Source organism: Arvicola amphibius, chromosome 1, assembly GCF_903992535.2.
Source record: "Arvicola amphibius chromosome 1, mArvAmp1.2, whole genome shotgun sequence".
In the NCBI taxonomy this organism is placed as follows: Eukaryota; Metazoa; Chordata; class Mammalia; order Rodentia; family Cricetidae; genus Arvicola; species Arvicola amphibius.
The window spans coordinates 165,413,151-165,431,614 of record NC_052047.1 but is presented as its reverse complement, the minus strand read 5'-3'; the positions used below and the strand labels follow the sequence as shown (position 1 = coordinate 165,431,614).

Here is an 18,464-nt window from a genome sequence, read left to right as displayed (position 1 = left end):
CACACAGTGGCACAGTGACTCCTTTATCCTCGGATTTATTTGTGTCTTGGCAGCTTTCAGGAACAAATTGTGAGATTGCATGCAGAATGTGGCTTGCAGTCAGTGGTAGAATTTTAAATACTTGTCTTGTTTTGAGCAGACCTAGGTGAAACTGATAGCCGCTCACTGGGTTTGTGAGTCAGACTGCTGATTCCCATGTGTTGGCAATCTCAGTGAGCTTGGCTTCTTGGGTACAGATTAGCATACTGCTTTGTGTGTGTTTTGAGAATTTTGTATTTGGCAGCAAGTATTTAACCTTCTTGTCCTGTAGAAGCCTGCATCCCGATGGTGGGGCATTCCACGTTTCTGACAATAGTTTTAGTACACAGAGCACTGTAACATGGATGTTTGCTGTGGTTTGGACTTTGATTTTGTGTGTACTTAAAGCAGCTTGGGGTGAAGTTTTGTTCTTAGTGGTCTCTCTCACTGAGAAGTAGCAATATATGGACCCAGAGCTTAAAAGTTGGCTGTTCAGGGTTATTACAGGTCATCAAGACTTAGTTATCTCCTTGTGGCTGGTTGTAAATGTTTTCTTTGGTGTGTTTTGGGAGGCGGAGTGCTCAGATATGTAAAAGGGGCTCGTATGTGAGTCCAGGGGTCAGTTTCAGGAGTCGTTCTTCAGGAGCTGGTTTTTCAGACAAGGTCTCATGGAGCCTGGCGCTTGCTAAGTCTGCAAGACTGGCTGCCCATCAGGTTCCCTCCTGTCGTCACCTCCCCAGTGCTGGGATTACCAGGTGGTTTTTGCCTCGGTTCAAGGGACTGGACTCGGGTCCTCCTGCTAGTGCAGCAAGCACTTTTACCAACGGAACTATCTTCCCAGCCTTAAAGGCTAGTTATCTGTTTGATCAAGGTTTTCCCGAGCTCTATAAAAGGCCTAAAAATAACAGATTGGATAACTCTTTCTTTAAATAGTCTCATTCTTTAAATAACCTACACACAGTGCTTCTTATTTGCCATAGGCCACGTACTCCTAAGTATCCATGGAATGGCTTCTAGGAATGACTTGTTCTAATCTGGAGGATGCTACTGTTTGTGTTCCTTATATGGAAAGTAAAGTAATCAGAGACGCTCATGGGGACCATGTGAAGCTGCTGGTGGCTGAAATCTCATCCCCGAGGTTGAGAAGGTGCCCTGGGCCCATAGGTGGAGCCCTGATCTCCGAGGAGGTCCATCTGTGACTTTACCTGTTCAAGATTCTATGCCACCTTCATTTTCCTAATAAAGTTATTTTTTGACCTTTAGAAAAGGAAAGCTAGGTGCTGAGGAGTCTGAAGCACCCTGGGCTCTCCCACACAGTGCCCATCTCCGTCTGTACCCATTGCACTTGCCGTTCCTTTTGGCCTTGTACCCCCCCACACTGCTAACACTGCCCCCATCCGCCCTCCCCCAGCGGAAGTTGCCATGCTCTCCTTTTTCCTTGCAAAATTGAAACTGGACTAAAACTTCCGGAACTAGAAACGGCCTTGGGTGTTAGGTCCTCAGTCCGAAGTCAAGCGCCCCTTGACGGCCTCCTTGCCTCCCCGCTTTGATCTCACAAAACGATTGGTGCCTACAAACTGCTTAAACATGGAAAGTCTGGTACTTAACAGATACCAAGCGTTCATTACGTTTCCCCTTCCCCACCAAGGTACAGAACTCAGCTTCCCTTGTGTCTCACTGATGTGGGAGGGTCTACATCTCACCTCTGCCTCCTTCCCAGGCTTCCTCATCTTCAGTGCTATGTGCTTTGTCCTTTGCACTTTTACCATGTATGACTTACGTGCATGTGCACATGGACCACTAACAAAAGATGAGTGTTGTCAGCATTTCGAATAAGCTCCTGTCTGTCGGGGTGTGGGTCTGTGTGGGTGTGGATGTGGACACGAAGCCTATTTTCTCCTTCAACCTTTATGTCCGTCCAGGGATTGACTTTAGGTCCCCTGACAGTATCTCACTCGCCCTTGTCGCTTTTTGAGGGAGGGAGTGTCGGTTTTCTTCAGAGATATTGCCCCCGAGAAGCTGTGCGTGTGCTAGTCCTATATTCATGCGCACACTGTCCCCAAATGGGCTCAGTGGGAAGAGTCGGGTGGGCTGTGTGTGTGTGGGGGGGGCAGCAAGGAGGAGGATTGTATCAAAATGCATGCATTGTATGCATGTATGAAATTCTATTTTTTTTTTTTTTTTTTTTTTTGGACACAGGATTTCTCTGTAGCTTTGGTGCCTGTCCTGAAGCCAGCTCTTGTAGACCAGGCTGGCCTCGAACTCACAGAGATCTGCCTGCCTTTGCCTCCCGAGTGCTAGGATTAAAGGCATGTGCCACCACTGCCCAGTTTGAAATTCTAAATCAATTTTAAACATATTTGATGTTATATTAAACCCCTAACATTTGTCATTTTAAGCATTTCTAATTTCAGCAGTGTTAAATATGTTCATGTTGTAGTGAGGCATTGTTTCTTTTTTCAAATTATGTGAAAACCGATGTCACACTCTTCAAATCCTCCTGGAGTGCTTCCCCCTTGAATTGTGTTTTGAGGGTTTGTGTTGTGTGGTGTGTTTGGTACCTGTTCATTTCCTAGAAAGCCGGACTGGAAAGCTGGATCACAGGCATCTCAGATGCCAGCCTGCCTACCCTCCGGGTGTAGAGGTTACAGATTTGCCAATAACAACCCTAGAACCTGTGAACAGTGACTGTATTAGTTACCAATAGTCCCCAGAACCTATGAACAGTGTATTAGTTACCAATAGTCCCCAGAACCTATGAACAGTGACTGTATTAGCTACTGATAGTCCCTAGAACCTGTGAACAGTGACTGTATTAGTTATACAGATGTCTGCCTGCCTCTGCCTCATGAGTGCTGTGATTAAAGGTATATGCCATCATGACTGGCCAATAGTCATTTATTAAAGTAGAAAAATTGGACTAGGGATGTAACTCGTGGTAGAATATCTGTCTCATGCATGTAAGACTCTGGGTTTGATCCCCAGCATGACAAAAGAAGGATCCCCCCAAGAAGCACCAAACAAGAACAAAAACAGTAGTCATGGTAAAGAAACAATTGGGAGTTCCATAATTTCTTTTTCTTAATCCTTTCAGGATGCTTGTGTATTGCTTTGGATGGATGCATGGACTTTCTTCAGCACCTTGCTACCCCCACCAGCCCGTCCAGCCCCCCCTCCCCCATAGCCAAGACTTTGCCTACCCCTCCTATACCTTTATATCTTTTTGACCCTGGATATAATATGAATTGTAGTTTTTTAATCTTTGAGAATTCTGATCTCTTGGAGCCAGATGGCATTTGCCGTGGGAATGTCCCAGAATTGAGCACAAGGGGAGGAGGAGAGCAAGAGTCCCAAATGCCTCTCAGTCTGTGTAGTCAATAATCAGTTAAGTCACAACAGGCGATGACTTCATGTTTCTTCTGTGCAAACAGAACTGTGATTTCCTAGCCCTCCAGAGGGAGTGGGTTATCTGGTCAAGTGTATCAGTTGGCATCGTCTTTAGCTCTGATCGTCTCTTTCCCAATCTTAAGGGCTTGTGAACAGGGAGGAAATGCCACATTATCTGAATATTTTTTTTCAGTACCTCCTAGTCGCTCTAATTATCAGTGCAGTATTAGCTCCCTGAAGCTTCTTGCTCTTACTTGGTCTTCTGTGTGACAGACACCTCCTACCTTTCAGGCCTTGTGCTGTGTCCTAAGATGTCCCTTTGTGTCTGTTTTATCTATAATTGTCTTCTTCAGCTGCGTCTCGTAGGAGACACTAGTCCATCTTTTGTGTCATTTCAGTTCTTTTCCTTTCTCAAAATCCTTTCAGATTTGTTGGCTTGGCCCTTCTGATGGTTCATGGATAACTGTACTTTCAGTGAGGTGTTCTGATGTCTTAAAACACGATCTATGTTTTGTATACTTTTTGGTTTGTTATTGATGTTTCCAATACAGCCATTGATCCCTAAATTTGTTTCTTGTAACTGTCACTTTGTGTGTGTGTGTGTGTGTGTGTGTGTGTGTACACACACGTATGACTGTATGTGTAAGTACCTGTGAGCTTGAGTACCTGTGAACTATGCACTCAGGTTTCTTACATATCCGGGAATTCTGTGATACCTTCATTTAAACATGTCCCTTAGAGAGAAGAACCCTGCATTTCCTATATGGTGTCATTACCAGTGCCACTTTGGTGTGCTTGGGGAGAATGTACAGACACCTTCCATAGTAGAACTGCAGACCTGAATGCAGGCTCCTCGATAGGGATTCTCTGGAGTGGTAATTTCTAGCTACTCCACTATCCTCATGAGTTGGACAAGAGGGTCCTTCTGTGGACGCACCATTTCCCTCTCCTGTATCCACTCTGGTCTCCTGCTCTGTTAGATCTTGTGCTTTTCTCTGTGTGTCTTCCTGTTTCAGTGCTTGCTGAAGCCAACCTGTCTGTAGCTGTGTGCTTTCTTGACACTTCTAGCCTTTTAAAAGGCATTTAGCCGATCATTTCATCTTAAAGTAACACTACCATATTAAAGGTCTCCCTAGACCTCTCTTAGAATTGTGTTAGCAGAGGATGTTAGTCTGTTTTTCATGAAGTACTACTGAGAAGAAGCCAGAAGGTCCTATAGTTTACTCAGTTTGACACATCCTGCTGATTACAGGGTCAAGGGTTTCTTTAGGTTTAAGATATGGAAAATTTGTCAAAAGGTCATTTTTTTTTTGACAGGCGAGAGAAATGGGAGAATATTTTTCAATTAAATTAAAATTTTTGTTGTATTTTCTTGAGAGAGAGTGTGTGTGCTTGTGTGTGTTCATGAGTCCATGCTCACTATGTACATGTATGAAGGTCAGAGGACAACTTTTAGGACTTGGCTGTCTTTTTGCACTATCCGGGTCCTAGGGATTGAACCCGGGTTGTGCTTGCCAACAAGCACCTTTACTGCTGCTGAGCCATCCCCCAAATAAGTTAAAGAAGCTCCCTAACAGTGCTGTTTCCTAACAATGGTTATCAAAAGGCTCCAGCACTGTTCATTCCTTTTTTTCCATTGTTAGGGCCTCTCACTATATCTTTCACGTAATGCCTTAGTATCAAGAAAGTTTTATCTGGATATAAGCACCGCAACATTGTGAGCAAACACCTGCTCTTTTTCATGTATGGGAGTGTGACCTGGGTTTGCGTCAACGAGTGCAGAGTTAAACAGTTTTATTTCTGGCACTGGGGTATTTGGTGTGTAATCAAGTTGACTTTGTTTGTTGCCACACAGGGCCCAGGCATGGAGGAGTTGATCTGGGAGCAGTACACCGTGACCCTGCAGAAGGTGAGTTCTGCATGTTTTGTTCCGTGCGTCCTCCTCTTGGCTTGCTGCTTCTCAGTTCATGGCTCTTTATTTTTTGCCTGCGCAGTTTTGTTGTTGATCTCGCTGAGGTGGGCAATGCATCATTGGAATTCGCTGGCAATAATGAACTTGTTGGCAGAAGTCACATGCTCTTGTGCTTTTGATTAGATTTTTTTTTTTTTTTTTACTGTGTAGCATTTTAGGGGATGTTTAGTCTGATCTCTTCTCTCTGGACAGAACAGACTGTAAAACGGAGGAGGGAATGAAAGTAGCCCATATTTGCTTGAGGATACAGAGTAACATTTCCCAACATGCACAGCCCAGGTACCCTCCTTACCGTCTCTATCTCCCTTTCCCTTCTGATTTTTGAGCTGGGAACTGAATTTATACATCTCACACGCTAAGAATGCAAGAGGCCCTTGGGTCAGTCCACTGAGCTATACTCTCTCCACCTCTTCCATAATTATCTACCTTACAAAGTTGTAACTCCCAAATCAATTTGAAAAGGCTGTGTGTGTGTGTCTGGGTATCTGTTGATCTATGTGTCCGTCTGTCGATCTCTGTGTTTGTCTGTTTGCTAGTGGAGATCGGAAGTCAACCTTGGGTGTTTTCCCTAAGGTGTCTGTTATGTTACTTTTTGAGACGGAATCCCAAAATCATGGGGACCTAAGTTTGGTGCCTGGCACCCTTGTAAAAAGCTGGCTTTGGAGGTATATGCTTACAGTTCCAGGGTTGAGTAGGCAGACATAGAGAGACAGGCGAAGCCCTGGGGTTTCCTGGCTAACCAGTCAAGCCCACTTAGCAAGCTCCAGGGCAGTGAGGGACTAAAGAACCAAGGTGGCTGGTTCTTGAAGGACACCTAAGACTTTCCTTTGGCTTCCATGTGCAACTGCTCATACCCCCCCCCCCCCAATGTACACCCGCCCCTACCCCGTCTACACAAAACGTTTTTTGTTTACCCTTCCCTTGGGGTTGGAGGTAGAACACTACATAGCTTTTATTTGCTTTTTTTTTTTTTTTTTAAAAAAAAGATTTATTTATTTATTATGTATACAACATTCTGCCTTGATGTATGCCCGCATGCGAGAGGAGGGCGCCAGATCTCAGTACAGATGGTTGTGAGCCACCATATGGTTGCTGGGAATTGAACTCTGGACCTCTGGAAGAGCAGCCAGTGCTCTTAACCTCTGAGCCATCTCTCCAGCCCTATTTGCTTTTTTTTTTAAAGTCACTTCACCAATGCTACTGTTCTTGTTTAAAGAGGAAATACGTATAGCTTCTATTCATTCCATAGATGCTGATGCATAATTGATGCTTAATAAGTACGTGTTATTTCCAGTTCTTTCTACCCTGACAATAAAGGTGTGATGTGTTAGCTTACTCTAACACTACTCTAGAGCTGCGCTTACTCTCCAGCCTCACGCTCCAAGCAAGCCTGCTACCACCTCGCCCCGTCTGCGGTCAGCTCGCGGTCTCTAGTCCTTATCCCAGCAGCCTGCCCTCCTGTTGACATCAGTGCACATTTTCTGGGCTCCACAGAGGCCACCCTGCTCCGAATCTCTCTAGGTTCTTCCACTTTCTAGAAAGATTGTCAGTTCCTCGGAGGGAAGATTTTCCTTGATCCTCAGAACTCCATCACTGGGTCAGAGTCCAGGTATCCTGACTTCCGGATCAGTCATCACAAATTCTTCAGTTGAGGCTTGCCCATTAACTTCAGACATCTTTCTGATTCCTGCCTGTGCCCCTTTTACCAGCATATAATATATCCCTATAAGTAAGGTCCTCAGATTGCAGAGTAAGGGTCCGAGGCTTGGTTTAGGAGACGGTGCCACCTCTGTTTAAAACCCGGTGTTGGTGCTGGTGCCAACAAGAGCCATGTGGAGGCAGCATGGGCTGTTGGCGTTTGTAAGCAGTCTGGGCCCCCCACAAACTGCCCTTGGATAAAGATTTCTCTTATTCTGAGTGTAGTTTTGTATCATCAGCCCTGATTTGGGATTATAACGTCAGTGTCCCTATTGTGTGGTTTAGCCTTTTAAGCAAACGCTGAAGTAAGATAGCGTGCTAACAGGTCCACTGGTATGCATCGCTGAATCAATGATGGAGAGAGAATAAACCTTTATTTCCCATCTTGTATGCACATTGGGAAGGGTTTAATGCTTTGCTCTTTCAAAATCACAATAATAGCTTTTTAGTTATTTATCTTATTAAATTTTTCATTCATGTATGTGCATCCATGTGCATATGCATACACTCTTGTACCTGCATGCCACAGTACTGTGTGGGGTCGGAGGACGTGTATGAGTGGTTTATTTTCACCATAGCCGAAAGTTCCTTTATCCTCCGAGCCATTTCCCCAGCCCCATAATACCAGCTTTCTGTTTAGATTTTATTTTTAAAGGCCATGTAGTTCTTAAATTAAAATGCAGCTGCCATCTCTTCTAACTCGAATTTGAAGATATACCACAGTGCTGTTGTTTGTTTTTTGAGTAAGGGTCTCATGTAGTCCAGGCTAGCCTTCACTTCTGCCATGTAGTCATGGCTAGCCTTGGATTCCTGATTCTGTTGCCTCTACCTCCCAAGTGCTATAATTATAGGTATGTACCATATTCAGCTAAGATTCATTTTGAAAATACATTTTTCAGGGGCTGGAGAGATGGCTCAGTGGTTAAGAGCACTGGCTGCTCTTCCAGAGGTCCTGAGTTCAATTCCCAGCAACCACAAGGTGGCTCACAGCCATCTATAATGAGATCTGGTGTCGTCTTCTGGCCTGCAGGCACACATGGAAGGAATGCTGTATACATAATAAATATATAAATCTTAAAATAAAAAAAAAACTAATGTGCATAAAATAAAAATAAATAAAAAGAAAATACATTTCTCACAAAGAATCAATTTTTATTAAAGTTGTTCCAGTTTGGGTCAAGTGATCCTGTGAACAGGTCTACCTGGCCTTAGGACAGCACAGTCCTGTTTACACAGAAGACAGCCTTCCTTCTCCTGCCTCTTGGGATAATGTTGGCCTGGACTGTCAATCATTTCCGCCTCACAAGGCTGCTCCCTGTAGATAAGCAATTTCCCTTTAGGACCCTGTCAGCTGACCGCAGTGTGACTTTATTTTGTTTTTCATTTGTCTCTGTAAGCCCATCTGTTCTCAGATTGTCTCTGGTTATTGGTTTGACCTTTATTTTATTGAGTGCTTGTAATAAATCCCGAAAGCCACTTATGGAAGGATTTTTTTCATTTTTTTTTCTCTCTCTCTTAATTCTAATGAACAGGATTCCAAAAGAGGATTTGGAATCGCAGTGTCGGGAGGTAGAGACAACCCACACTTTGAAAATGGGGAAACGTCTATTGTCATTTCTGATGTGCTCCCGGGTGGACCTGCTGATGGCTTGCTCCAGTAAGTGTTCTCGCTCCCCTCTCCAGTCCCTGCCGGCCCTGCAGGTTGGCCCTAGACAGGGTGTTATGATGGCTGTGTGCCTTTTAATGTATGTTTATGTTACATCTGAAGTCTTTAAGAGAGAGTTAGGATCACATTATATTTTAACAGTCACCAAACTTTGGGGACCATCCAGACATGGAGGGAGAGGGAAATCCTGTGTGGGGCCCTCCTACCCCCATAGGTAGGTAGTGGAAATGATCAGTTGTTGGTTTAGAAACCTTCTAGCTTTTCTGTGTTTCCCCTTCCCCCTTTACTTTGGTGACAGTGTCTGTAGCTTAGGTTGGTTCTCCATTTCCCCCACACAGACGAGGATGACTTTGAATTCTAATTCCCTATTTCCCATGTGCTGGGTTTATGCACCCAGTTTATGCAGGGCTGGGGATCAGGCCCAGGGCTTCACGCATGCCAGAGAAGCAGAGCCCCTGAGCTACATTCCCAGTCCTTGGGAACCATTTCTGAACATGCAGCTCATGACACTGTGGCAAAGTGGTTGGGAAAATAACTTAGGGGAGGCACTTATTTATTTTGGCTCACGTTTTTGGAGGCTTTCATCTGTCGTGGTGGGAAGAACGTGGTAGAACAGGGCAGCCAACACATAGGCAGCATTCCTAGCCTATGTGCTAGGAAGCAGAGAGAGGAAGTCGGAGACAGTACCTGCCCTTCCTGGCTTTCTCTTTTACTTCCTCAAGCACATGAGCTGCCTCCCCACCCCTTAATTCTCTTAAAAACATCCCCACAGATACAAAGAGTGAGCTTTACTGATCTTCTCAGTGTTTGTCAATCTAAGCATGTTGACAGAACTGATCACTTCCAGTTTCCACATTCCGCAGTGTCTACCAGGAGTTTTCCATAGTGTCTTGGAATTTAATGAAGATGGCTAGGAATGTGCCTCAGGAGTAGAGCACTTGGCACAGGTTAGGCCTTGGGTTAAACTTTAGCAGTACACCCACCCCATGTCAAAACCCAACTAACAACCCCCCAACAGAATTTAATAGTGGAAAAAGTCATGATAGTCAAACTCAAGTTCTCCAGTTCTGTTCTGAAGAGGGAACTCCACTTTAGGAGATGGATCCTGAATCCTTTCAGGGAAGAATCTGAAGATACCTGTGTGGCTTTATTAGCTAGATCATTCAAAAGTTGAATTTGTGTGAGATTTAAAAATCTCTGTGCTCCTATCCTGTTAGTTGGCAGTCTTATCAAAGTTAGTTTTATTTAGATTAGTATAAAATTTTAACTTTGGATGAGCCTAAGTGATAGGATTCTGTGTTCTTAAAGTTTCTTCGAGAATCAGGGAAGCTGGATGGTGGTGGTGCTTGCCTTTAATCCCAGGACTCGGAAGGTAGAAACAGGCAAATCTCTTGAGTGTGAGGCCAGCCTGGTCTATAGCATGAGTTCCAGGACAACCAGGGCTACACAGAGAAACGCTGTCTCAAAACAAACAAAAAAGAAGCTGAGGCAAAGAAGCCAGGCCTGATTGTGCTCATTTATAATCTAAGCATTTAGGCGATGGAGCCAGACACAGAAGGATCAGCAGTTTAAGGCCTTGGTTACCTAAACAATGAGTTCAAGGCCAGCTTGGGCTACACAGACCTTTCTCAAAACAAACAAACAAAAGAATCCTAGGCAGGTTTTTGACCTCTTTCCCTCCAGACATTGCACAAAGGGGAGTACATGTGGGCTTTATGCAGCTCACTGTACTTGAGTACATAGGACTGCCCTTGAATTCCTCTTGCCTTCCAGACTGCTCTTTGCGGGGTGCCTTCTGGTGTGAGCCTGAGGTCTGGACAGGTCTTTTACACATACATGGTGGTTCTTAGTAAACACCCAGAAGTTGAATATGTGGGTTTGTGTTTCTTAACTCTGAAGAAGCTCAGACGAAGTTGGCCTGACTTGGGGTCTGCCACACACTGAGCCCCTTAATCAGCTTCTTGGGGCTCATTTACTGCTTCTGTTCTCTCTTAAGTGTTCTAGAGGACTCACCATGCGTTTTTATGACTGATGTTTATTTCTTGTTTACAGAGAAAATGACAGGGTGGTCATGGTCAATGGCACCCCCATGGAGGATGTGCTCCATTCGTTTGCAGTTCAGCAGCTTAGGAAAAGTGGGAAGATCGCAGCCATTGTAAGTCCTGTGATGGCATAGGCGCACACACACACACACACACACACACACATATGTACCTATATATGTATATATACACACACATGGCATAAGGGTGTATGTGTGTGTGTACATGTAAGCCAAATGTCCTTGCACTTAAACTGTACATACATTTAAAAAAATCTTTTAAAAATTAAGAATATTTTTTTTATCAGAACATAAAGAAGGGCTGGAGAGATGGCTCTGTGGTTCGGAGCCCATATTGTTCTTGTAGAGAGCCTGATTTTAATTTAAGAACATGTTTTCTGTGGCCAAAGAAAATGACCGTTTGGCAGAGTTATATGACCTAGGGCTAGTGTACTTCTTGGAGCCTTGATATTTTTTTAGGATGATGCCACAGATGTGCCGAAGCTGTGTCCAAGTCAGCCTCCTGAGGAAGGTTGCAAGCATCCTACTTAAATAACTGCTGCATGCTTCTCCCAAGAATAGGGCCACCCTGTTAACAAAGCTAAGAAAACCAGTAGCCGCAGAGCCGCCTAATTCCCAGTCAAGATGGCTTGGGATAAGTGTGTGCGTAATTGACTATCTCTTTAGTCCTTTTTCCTCTAGAAGGGAGACCTCTTCCCCTGAACTTCCTGGAACATGTGCAGGAGTGTCAGCAATTATATACAAAGTGTCTCACGTGTTTCTGGGTTTTCATCTGACTTGGATGAACTGCCCGAAGCCTTTGGGGCTCTTCCTACTTGGTCAGAAGCGTTCAAAAGCACTATGCTCACAGCTGTAGTCGCTTTTCTGGCTTATTATTCTAACTTTGTGAAGTTTTTTTATTGTCCTTGGTTCTGGACGGGAACTTGGGGAGGGGGCCTTGCAGGGTTGTCAGGGATACGGATGTTTAAGGGATTTGTGTGTATGTATGACCCTCCCACTCCTTCCCACACACTGAGTTTAGAAGGGGGATGTTTCATTGAATCTGGAGCCAGAGCCATTGCGGCCACCCCCCCCCTCCCCCCCCCCCCCCCCCCCCCCCCCCCCGGTTCTCTCTGTTTGCACTGTCGTGCATTGCATCTGCTGTTTTTCTGGACAGGTGGTCAAGAGGCCCCGGAAGGTCCAGGTGGCCCCTCTGCAGGGCAGCCCTCCCCTCAGTCATGATGACCGGGGTTTTGAGGTGATAGATGAGTTTGATGGCAGAAGTTTCCGCAGCGGCTACAGTGAGAGGAGCCGGCACAGCAGCCACGATATGCTCAGCCAGAGCTGGGAGGACAGCAGGGAGAGGGGGCGTTCCCAGCAGCGCCCGCAGAGCCGGGAACGCGAGCGCAGCCGTGGCCGGAGCCTGGAACGTGGCCTGGACCACGAAGACTCAGGGCGCAGCCGGGAGCGCAGCCGTGGTCGGAGCCTGGAGCGCAGCCTGGACCTCGATTATGTGCCCCGGGACCGTAGCCGTGGCCGCAGCATCGACAGGGACTACGACCGAGACTATGAGCGCATCTATCACCAATCCTATGAGCATGACTATGAGGGGGGCTATAGCCCCTCATACGACCGAAGAGCCCAGCCTGAGACCCGCTATGAGCGTAGCCACAGCCGCGAACACTTACGCTCCCGCAGCCCCAGCCCTGAGCCTAAGTCCCGGCAGGAGCGCAAGCATGATCCCGACAGACCCATTGGGGTCCTTCTGACCAAAAGTAAAGCAAATGAAGGTAGGCACACAGGATGTGGGAATGCGGGCAGTGATGCCAGCATCACCTGGTGCTCACCCGGTGCTGGTGTTTAGCGTCCACCTGAAACCGCAGACACCCGTGGGCTCATTTATCCCCCAGAGCCACATTATTGAGACATTACTCTTGGTTCCTAGTCTGTGATAACGAGACGTAGACGCAGAAGGGTCCACTAATGGGGACGCGGGTGTCTCACTGGCTTTGGTTCCGAGAAGTACCTCACCCGCACACTTGTTAACAGTGAAGATTCGCAGTCTCTCACCTGCTCTGGGAACCAAAAACTGTGGGGTCTGTTCTGTGTGTGAACCTTCTGCTGGTGAGCCTGGCACATCTCTGTGTGGGAAAACAAGGCTCTTCTTGATGGAGTTCTATTCTAGGCCAGGGTTGGTGTTGAGTACTCTTAGATAATCTCCCCAAAGACCTTGGTGGTAGGAGACCCCACAGGTCAGAGCATTCCGTACGCATATGGAAGCTGGCTCTGGCCTAGTCTGCTTGCCTCGCACTGCATTCCTGGAGATGTGGGCACACTTCATCCTGCCAGGGTTCATTCACTTCTGCGCAGGGAAGGCGCTGGTAGTGTTCACAGGGAGGACTCAGAAGCACAGGGAGAGAGGCACCTAGAACTCACCCTTAGCTGATCTGAAGCGAGGAGACGAACAGGAGTCGAGCCACTTCCCATCTTGGGTCTTGTCTTCCTACTTGTAAATTTTCTTATAGCTTTTGTCTTGTCTCGTTGGTTCTCGTACTGTTCTAAGAAGAGAACGGTGACGAGCCTCTGATAATACAAGGTGAAAGGTTCGTTTTTTGGTAGCTTGGGGATTTCTATTTTTGAGGGGATTTCAGACAAAAGAGTCCATTTCCTAAGATTTTCCAACTTAGATAACTGGAGTCATGTGAGGTCAGGAAGCGGGTACCTGGAGCACGGGGTCTGTTTAAGCTGAAGTTGCACCATTCCTGAAGAGAGGGGTCTCCTTGTCAGCAACTTTGGAAGCATGAAGATTTCACAGTTTCCTCTTTGCTATGTGTGAGGAGATGGCCCTTCACTGGTCCCCAAGCCACATCCATATGTGGAGGCCACAGATGTTTTGAGAGTGAGCCCCTGGCAGGGACCTCGTTCCGAGAGGTCTGACCCATCCTGAGGGATATTGCTTTTCCATCTTTTCCTCCTCTTTCCCTGTTTCCACCCTTGCCTCTTCTTCTGTGTCCTCCTGCCAAAGGAACAACCATGTATGTCCTGCAGTCACGGGGGTACCCTGTATTAGTCAGGGCTCTCTAAAGGAATAGAACTGATGGATTATGCATGTGTGTATGTGTCAGTGTATGTTGTCTGTGTAAGTATGTCTGTGTGTCACCATGTGTGTGCCACTGCATGTCTGTGTGTGTATATGCACACACATGGGTATAAGGAGGATTTCTTAGAGTGGTTACAGGCTGTGGTCCTGACAGTGTGACAGTACTGTGTACTTACAGAAAGGCGGAGAAACCGGTAGTTGTTCACCCCATGAGACTGGATGTCTGTCTGAGAAGTCACTGTCTGGTGCTGGAGTCTGGGAGGTATTCAGTCTACCTTGGAGTCTGGCTGTAGCCGCAGGTGAAAATGAACTTGCCAGGGAGAGGGAGGGCAAGGAGGCACAAAGCAAGGGCTCGCTCTTTCATGGCCTTTCATGTGGGCTGCCTCCAGAAGACGAAGCTCAGCTTTAGGGTGGGTCTTCCCACCTCAAGCAAGCCGATGGACAAAAATCCCTCACTGGTGTGCCCAGCAGCTTGGGTTTTGGTTGATTCCAGACGCAGTCAAGTTGACATGCAAGATTAGCTACCATGTAACTCCATATAAGAAACTTAAACAAAGGCTGGAGAGATGGTTCAGTGGTTATGAGCACTGACTGTTCTTTCAGAGGTCCGGACTTCAATTCCTAGCAACCCTATGGTGGCTCACAACTATTTGTAATGAGATCTGGAACCTTCTTCTGGCCTGCAGGCATAGATACAGACAGAACACTGTCTACATAATAAACAAATAAATCCTTATAAAGCAAAAACTTAACAGAAATCTCATGGAATATTATTTATTCTGTGTGATGTACTGAGTTCCCATTGCATCAAAATTCTGAAACACTGTTAGAAATTCATTAACCCAGTTTAAGACCTCTTAATGAATTGTGATCCATAATTTAAGATCTGTTGGGCTAGAGAGGTGGTGACTCGGTGCTTAAGAGTGCTCGATGTTGCCGGGCGGTGGTGGCGCACGCCTTTAATCCCAGCACTCGGGAGGCAGAGGCAGGTGGATCTTTGTGAGTTCGAGACCAGCCTGGTCTACAAGAGCTAGTTCCAGGACAGGCTTCAAAACTATAGAGAAACCCTGTCTCAAAAAAAAAAGAGTTCTCGATGTTTGGTTCCCAGCACCCATGTCAGGAAGCTACAACTCCCCGTAATGCTAGCTCCAAGGACAACGATGCCCTCTTCTGACCTCCCGAGGCACCCACACATGTGACATGTATATGTATATACACACACACACACAGACACACACACACAGAAGTGAATAAAAATAAAACTTAAAAAGCAAGTCTTTAATTAAAATGAAGACATTGTCTGCAATAGCAGGCTGCTGTTCATCCCGGCCACCCAGAACCAAAATAATAAGATTGCCCAGTTCATAGCTGGTCTTAAGTGCAGAAATAAAATGATTATGTTTTCCTTTTAACTATTTTGTTCCCCACATTTGAAAACGTTTAAACAACTTGGTGGCGATGAAGATCAGACCAGGGCCTCGTGTATGCCAGACAAGTGCTCTCACCTGATTCTGCTTTAAAAAATAACAGCAAAAACCCCTCTTTAAAAAATGATTTTATTTATTTGTATTTTTTGTGCATGAGTGTTTGTTTTGTTTGCATGTATAAAAGTAGAACTGGCGTGCTGGATAGCTGTGAGCCACCATGTAGGTGCTGGGAATTGAACCTGGGTCCTCTGGAAGAGCAGTCTGTGTTCTTATCCTCTGAGCCATCTCTCCAACCCCTCCACTTAAAAAATATTTTATGATCTTATTGATGGGGAGGAGCATGCGTACCATGATGTTTGCATGGAGCTCAGAGGACAACCCCATGAGAGCTTGTTCTCTCCTGATACTTTTGGGATTTCAGGGACTGAACAACTTTATCACTAAACTGTCTCACTGGCCCCCAATATTACATTTTTAGAAAAAGATGTATTTACTTTTACTTTGTGTATGAATGTTTTACCTGCATGTGAGTGTGTGTACCACATGCATGCTTGGTGCCTAAGCAGGTCAGAAGAGGACATCAGATCCCCTGGAACTGGAATTACAGATGGTTGTGAGCCACCATGTGGGTGCTAGAAACTGAACCAGCTAGAGTAGCAAGTGCTCTTAACTGCTGGGCCTTCTCTCCAGCCCATGATTCCACTTTTTAAAAGAAGAAAAATTGCTAAGTGTACCCTATAACTTAGCTATTTCTGGCTAAAGTTACATGAAAATGAATCTTCTGAGAAACTGAGTAGTAGGCGGGAGTTGCTACTGATTAAGAAGGAATGCTATCAGCAGCTGTCGCCAGACACCTTGCTATGTATCAGAAGCTGGTTAACTGTTTTTTGTTTTGTTTTGTTTTGTTTTGTTTTTTATAACTTAAGAGAAATTTACACATATGCCTGTGAAACTATTTGCACACACCCGTGTGTTACAATAGGAGCATTAGGCTTTTAGGGGGCAAGGTAAAGTATTGATGGGGAAGAAAAGTTAGACTTTCTCAGCCCTCTCTCTGTCCTGGGCTGTGTGATCTAACCACAGGGGCTTTCCATCCATAGAAAGAGATGTGGTATCCCTAGGAGGGTGTGGGGTATACCCCAGTACTTATTTTTAGCTGTTGGTGTGTGGTGCTAACGAGGAACCTAGTGTCTTACAAATATCAGACCCACAGTCCTTACTGTTCCACAGAGGACTATACCAACAAAGCACTTTGTAATAAGATCAGATGCTAATAAGTTTACTGTAGCTTACTAAAACCGATTTTAAAATAGCTTCTTTTGTGATCCCAAGAAGGTATGTAGTATTTTTTCTTGAAGAAAGCCATTGTTTTCTAAGCATACAGTTTTCAGTCAGAACACTAGTGATAACTTAACAAATTGAATGTGTTCGCTTTCAAGCTTGCTTATGATGGCTTTCAAAGCCACTATAGTCACCTCTAAAATGTGCCTTTTTTATAGGCTTAGCAAATAACATCAGGATAGTCTGTAGAAGGCTTAAAATATTGAAAAATGTGCATGGCTCCTAGATGGGGTGTTGCTTTTCTCTTGAACAGTTCAAAGTGCTGCTGACTGCCGGTAGGGCACTTCAGGGATGGCTCTGCCTCAGCTCCCAAACCCTGGGCAGTGTGAATTGTTACAGATGGCATATGCTGTGTCCGCAGCTTCCTGTGTGCAACCTCAGAGTCAGCACAATTTCCTATTAAGATGGATGGAGCAGGTTGTCATGACCAGTCTTTTCCTTGAAAAGTGTCCCTTTTTACCTCCGCCATCTACAGCTGCTAACATTTTGCAACATTGTCTTCCCTTCCCTTCCTTTGTTTCCTTTTTTTCTATTTTTCTTCACCCACTTCATCCTCTGCCTCCAGTCCCTTCTCTCCTCTCCCCTCCACTTAAAGATTCCAGGCCAGTTTGAGTATCCCATACAAAAATTAAATTTTCACGACTGTTCGAAGTAGTCTTCAAAGCCAGCCTTAAGTTTTCTGGACAGGTTGAGAATGTGTGTGTTCCTGTGTTTGTCTTCTAGAGTATGGTCTCCGGCTGGGGAGTCAGATCTTCATCAAGGAAATGACCAGGACAGGGCTGGCGACCAAAGATGGCAACCTTCACGAGGGGGATATAATTCTCAAGGTGAGAAGACGAGGACAGGGAGCGGGTGTGTGCTGGCACGTATTCTTAGTCTGCGCGTTCACATCCACACACCACGACAGGTTATCTGGGTCCAGTGGCCAGGAGTGAGGTAGAGACAGGAAGAGCAGCTCAATGAGATGATCTATGCCCAAAGAACAAAATAAACTGGGACACTAGGGATGGGTGAGCCTTGCTCCCTCTCTAGCGCCCCCTCCCCCCAATAATTTAAAAAGGAAAAGGAAAAATAAGATGTAGAGGCGGGACTAATTTAATAACAAAGGGAAAATCTTTCCCCTTCTCCCTGTTGGTGTAGAGTTTAGGCTCCTGTTCTTGTACCAAAGGAAGGTGAATCTGAGAACCGTCAGTCTGTGATTGCTGAACGCTTCATAGTGTTTACAAACCTCTCCGGTTAGGAAGCCTGTTCCGGCAGTAAACCAAGCCGTAGTCTTGAATTTGGAAGTTAAATAGATGAGCAGGGTGAACGAAATATACACTTGACTCTTTTGTGACTGTCCTGGGCTTGTGTGGTTACATTTCATTTAAGGGATAATTCATTTTCATTCAGTCCTCTGAAGTCAGCAGATTCTTTCCAATTCTGCAAAGGAGAATGGAAGGTGTTTTGGCTTTTTTTTTTTTTTTTTTTAAACATAGCCGTGAATAGTTTCCCCTCCCGTGAATAACACCGACATTCTTCCTATACACAGATCAATGGGACTGTTACTGAGAACATGTCTTTAAGTGATGCTCGGAAGCTGATAGAAAAGTCTAGAGGGAAACTGCAGCTTGTGGTGCTGAGGGACAGCAGGCAGACCCTCATCAACGTCCCGTCCCTCAATGACAGTGACTCTGAGGTAGAAGGTAAGAAGGGGGGCAGTGTGCTTTCTGGGGTGTCAGGAGGGCCATGCCTGAAGGCAGGAGGGGCAAGGAAGTCTTCTTCTCAACTTTGATTCAAAAAGAGAAGTATTCTTGATTTGTTTGTTTGTTTGT

General features: G+C 45.5%; 1 protein-coding gene across 4 annotated transcripts in view; it reads left to right on the top strand.

Annotated features, from left to right (window-relative positions):
• Nucleotides 1-18,464, top strand: part of Tjp2 (tight junction protein 2) — a 116,016-nt gene that overhangs the window by 71,313 nt on the left and 26,239 nt on the right. For all 4 annotated transcript variants that reach the window (XM_038343471.1, XM_038343463.1, XM_038343477.1 and 1 more), the window contains exons 2-7: nucleotides 5,261-5,314; nucleotides 8,608-8,732; nucleotides 10,794-10,896; nucleotides 11,960-12,572; nucleotides 17,374-17,477; nucleotides 18,182-18,335. In XM_038343471.1, coding sequence (XP_038199399.1) covers nucleotides 5,270-5,314; nucleotides 8,608-8,732; nucleotides 10,794-10,896; nucleotides 11,960-12,572; nucleotides 17,374-17,477; nucleotides 18,182-18,335 — 1,144 coding nt within the window. In that variant the 5' untranslated portion in view covers nucleotides 5,261-5,269. The remainder of the gene's footprint in view (nucleotides 1-5,260; nucleotides 5,315-8,607; nucleotides 8,733-10,793; nucleotides 10,897-11,959; nucleotides 12,573-17,373; nucleotides 17,478-18,181; nucleotides 18,336-18,464) is intronic.